This window comes from Myotis davidii, unplaced genomic scaffold (genome assembly GCF_000327345.1).
Source record: "Myotis davidii unplaced genomic scaffold, ASM32734v1 scaffold238, whole genome shotgun sequence".
Lineage (NCBI taxonomy): Eukaryota > Metazoa > Chordata > Mammalia > Chiroptera > Vespertilionidae > Myotis > Myotis davidii.
The window spans coordinates 5,920,775-5,925,067 of record NW_006293779.1 but is presented as its reverse complement, the minus strand read 5'-3'; the positions used below and the strand labels follow the sequence as shown (position 1 = coordinate 5,925,067).

At 38.5% G+C, this 4,293-nt stretch overlaps 1 protein-coding gene across 2 annotated transcripts in view; it reads left to right on the top strand.

Annotated features, from left to right (window-relative positions):
- RAB10 (RAB10, member RAS oncogene family) overlaps positions 1 to 4,293 on the top strand; it is a 45,356-nt gene that overhangs the window by 36,716 nt on the left and 4,347 nt on the right. Inside the window, exons 3-5 of one of the 2 annotated variants that reach the window (XM_006767500.2) lie at positions 1,598 to 1,736; positions 2,303 to 2,392; positions 3,431 to 3,532. In XM_006767500.2, the coding sequence (XP_006767563.1) occupies positions 1,598 to 1,736; positions 2,303 to 2,392; positions 3,431 to 3,532 (331 nt within the window). The remainder of the gene's footprint in view (positions 1 to 1,597; positions 1,737 to 2,302; positions 2,393 to 3,430; positions 3,533 to 4,293) is intronic. The other variant, XM_015566377.1, reaches the window with a different exon arrangement.

Genomic DNA, 4,293 nt, shown 5'->3' with positions numbered 1-4,293 from the left:
TTTCACAGAGAGGAAGGGAGAGAGATAGAGAGAGTTAGAAACATCGATCAGCTGCCTCCCGCACATCCACCACCGGGGATGTGCCGGCAACCCAGGTACATGCCCTTGACCGGAATCAAACCCGGGACCTCCCAGTCCGCAGGCTGACGCTCTCTCCACTGAGCCAAACCGGTTTCGGCGATGGTTTTTCTTTTTAATATTTTTTAAATTGTTGACAGTAATATAGATGTTTCCTGTCTTCCTGCCCCCCCCCCTCCCCAGTGGTTTTTCTTAAATGGCATTTCTTTTGGCTGTTTTTTGGATAGGTATTGCATTACCCCTAGCTCTGCTTCTTGCACACACACACCCATTTTCAAGACAGTAGACAGAATGATTCTTTATAAACCTAGGTTTTTCTTTGCACAAATGCACCAATAGACTTCCTATCTCACTTAGGGAAAGCAGAAATCCTTGCAGAGGCTGATAAGATCCTACATAATCTTTAATTCCCCCTCCCCGGCAACACACACACACACATCTGTTTTTTAATTGATTTTAGAGAGAGAGGAAGGGAGAGGGAGAAAAAGGCAGAAGCTTCGAATGGCTGCCTTCCATATACACTGCAACCCAGGGTATGTGCCCTGACTGGGAATCAAACCCACAACCCTTCAATGTGCAGGATAACGTTCCAACTGAGCCACATGTGCCAGGGCTACTGGTGTTCATTTAAAAATAACTTTAAGAGTTTCATGTGTCACTTCTTACTGTTTTCCCTTCCACTTTTTCATCCAATATAGGTAGGTCATTAATTTTCTTTGACTAACAAGTTTTATATATACATATATGTTTATGGATAACCATAATGGTTAACCATTTAAGAATTAAATGAGTGGTGGTTCTGTTTTGTGTTGTGTCATAGATTTCTGTCTTAACTAAACTATTCTACTGTTTCACCTTTTATCTATAACTAGAGGCCCAGGACACAACATGCGTTTACTGGGGAGGGAGGGGGTCCCTAAGCCCGGCCTAGGCCCTCTCGCAATCCGGGACCCCTTGGGGGATGTCCTCCTGCTGGTTTAGGCTCAATCCCCATAGGGTGTGGGCCTAACCCAGCAGTCAGACATCCCCCTCGGGGTCCTTAATGCTGCCACCACCGCCACTGCACTCGCCAGCAGTCAGCTAACTTCTGGCTGAGTGGTGCTTCCCTTATGGGAGGGCACTGACCACTAGGGGGCAGTGCCTGCATTGAGCGTCTGCCCCCTGGTGGTCAGCACATGTAATAGTGACCAGTCGTTTACCCTGTTTGGTCGATTTGTATATTAGGGGGTTATTATATAGGATATAGAATATCAAAATGCTCAACACAAATTATTGTTGTTGCCCTAACCGGTTTGGCTCAGTGGATAGAGCATCAGCCTGTGGACTGAAAGTTCCCAGGTTCGATTCCAGTTAAGGGCATGTACCTTGGTTGTGGGCACATCCCCAGTGGGAGGTGTGCAGGAGCCAGCCGATTGATGTTTCTCTCTCATCGATGTTTCTAACTCTCTATCCCTCTCCCTTGCTCTCTGTAAAAAATCAATAAAATATTTAAAAAACAAATTATTGTTGTTTATTTCAGGGATACAGCAGGCCAGGAGCGATTTCACACCATCACAACCTCCTACTACAGAGGAGCAATGGGTATTATGCTAGTATATGACATCACCAATGGTAAAAGTTTTGAAAACATCAGCAAATGGCTTAGAAACATAGATGAGGTAAGATGAAGAAATTTCATAAACCCTTCATAAACACATTTGTATACTTGGTTGAGAAGAATAAGTGTTCTAATTGATCTTTAGGATATACTGTACTATCATTATTGAAGTCATTATTATTGAGCATTTCTTTTTGATGGAGCGAGCCTTTGTTTTTAACTGAGCAGTATAACGTTTTGAGACTTTAAGGGCTCTGTAGAGTTTTTAATTTATACTTCTATAGAATAATACATGATCTAAAATCATGATCCAGCTTGAATTTAGATTATGCATAAGAGATTTAGGCTTTAGATCTTTTGTCTATATCCTTTTTTGATGAGAACATAACTGGAAACTAGACAGCCTTATACAGTGGGAAAATAATATTTGACAGGGATATGTCTGTTTCTTTTTCTAGGTAATTTAAGAATTTATGTAGGCTTTTAGCTTGGGGTGGTTTCAGGGTGATTGGTTTAAAACTTTCAGACTATTGAAATGGCACTGTAAATTGAGAAAAAGTCATTTGGAGGGAATATTAAGCCATAATTCATGGTAGTGTGTAAATAAAATTTTTTATTCCATTTCAGCATGCCAATGAAGATGTGGAAAGAATGTTACTAGGAAACAAGTGTGATATGGACGATAAAAGAGTTGTACCTAAGGGAAAAGGAGAACAGGTAAAAAGTTCTGAATGAAACTAATGTGCTGTCCTTAATTTGTGAAGATGGTATTGCATTTGATTGTTTTTATAATAGTGGTAATGGAGTGCCCTGAGCTGCTCACATCGGTCTTTAAATGCTGTTGGAAACAGTAGCTTATCGTTTGAGTGAATTTATTTCAATACATAACCAGCTCAGTGGCAGTACTATTTTCAGCCTTATTTATACTACAAAGAGGGGAAAATACAAATTAATGATCTCAGTTTTTAAATTTAAGACATTAAAGAAATATATCAATTGTTTCAGTTTGACAGTCAGTAGCCTGTGACAAGTAGATACTGCTTAAGTCACTTGGAACTTTTCTTAAGTTTGCCCTTGGGTAAAATCACAATTGACCCTTGAGCAATGTGGGGTTTAGGGTGCCGACCCTTGACTCCTGTGCAATCGAAAATCCACATAAAAACTTGGCTACAGTTGTCACTCAGTATCCATAGGGACTTGGTCCTAGACCCCCCGTGGAAACCAAACTCCGAGGTTGCTCAAATTTCATATAAAATGGCGTAGGGCAATGCGTACAGTTGGCCCTCTGCATCTGCAGATACAAAACCCAAGGATATGAAAGGCCAAATATGCAGGATGTCCCAAAAAATGTGTACATACTTTAATAGCTGATGGCTCAATTTTGAAAATAAAATGTATTTTAATAAACAAAGCCTTTATAATTATTCGAAGTGTGTGTATACATTTTGGGGGGCATACTGTATTACCTACTGGAAAATATCCACGTGTAAATGGACCCATATCGTTCAGACCTGAGTTGTTCAAGGGTCAGCTGTACTTCAGAATATCTGAAGTAAACTCTTATAGTGAAGAGAGGATTCTTTTATTTTATTTATTTTTAAAGAGCTTGACTGTTTGAATCTTAACCCATTTAAATCTGTTTTATATAGCCTAGTTAAAACTGCTGCCTATAGCATAATATTACTATTTCCTCTAAGTCATCAGTTGGCAATCTGTACTTGATAATTTTATGATGACATTTTGCTTCTATTTCAGATTGCAAGGGAGCATGGTATTAGATTTTTTGAGACTAGTGCAAAAGCAAATATAAACATTGAAAAGGCCTTTCTCACATTAGCTGAAGATATCCTTCGAAAGGTAAGCTGCTATTTTTATCTACTGTTAAGGTGCCCGGTGTCATAGTTGAATACTTAGTCTTTTCTAAAGTACTAGATTTACATCCAAAAATTGGGCTTGGGTGTTACTGTTTCAAAACAGTTACACATCACCAGTATCTAATCCTTCAAAGTGAAGTAAGGAACTGGAAGAACAGAGAACCATCTAGAAATCTGTAGGATCTAGTCGGTTCAGTTAATATTCTGAACACCTATGTTTATTCTCTAGGCCCCAATTTCCTACTCCTTTTTTTCCTTTTTTGTCTGATCCATTGTGTGGTGGCTTTCTGTTTACTTTTGGATTGATTTCTCTTGTACATCCTTTGCATTTCCATAGATTATTTTTTTTAATTTAAGGTAGTGGCGATACTGTATTCTGAAGTTATTGCTACAGAATCACTATTCTTCTGTACAGTCGTTCTCAGACATGCCAATAAAGGGCATGCATATGTTATATACTGAATAAGCAGACTAAATCTACCCCCAAGTTTCATTAGGGAATCATTTCAATCTGTGATGTAAAAAATAATAATGACTAGATTTAGTTATGAGTCTTGAATTCTCTATTCAGTGTGTGGTATATTTATATGCAAATAAAATTAGAGAAATCTGACACAAATCCTAAAGGAGAAACAGACAGTGTATAGGAGAAAATTTCATTGCTTCTGGTAACCTTTCTGTTTTTATACTTGAAATATTCATTTTTTTTTTTAAAAAACCAACTCAGAGATATTATATTACACA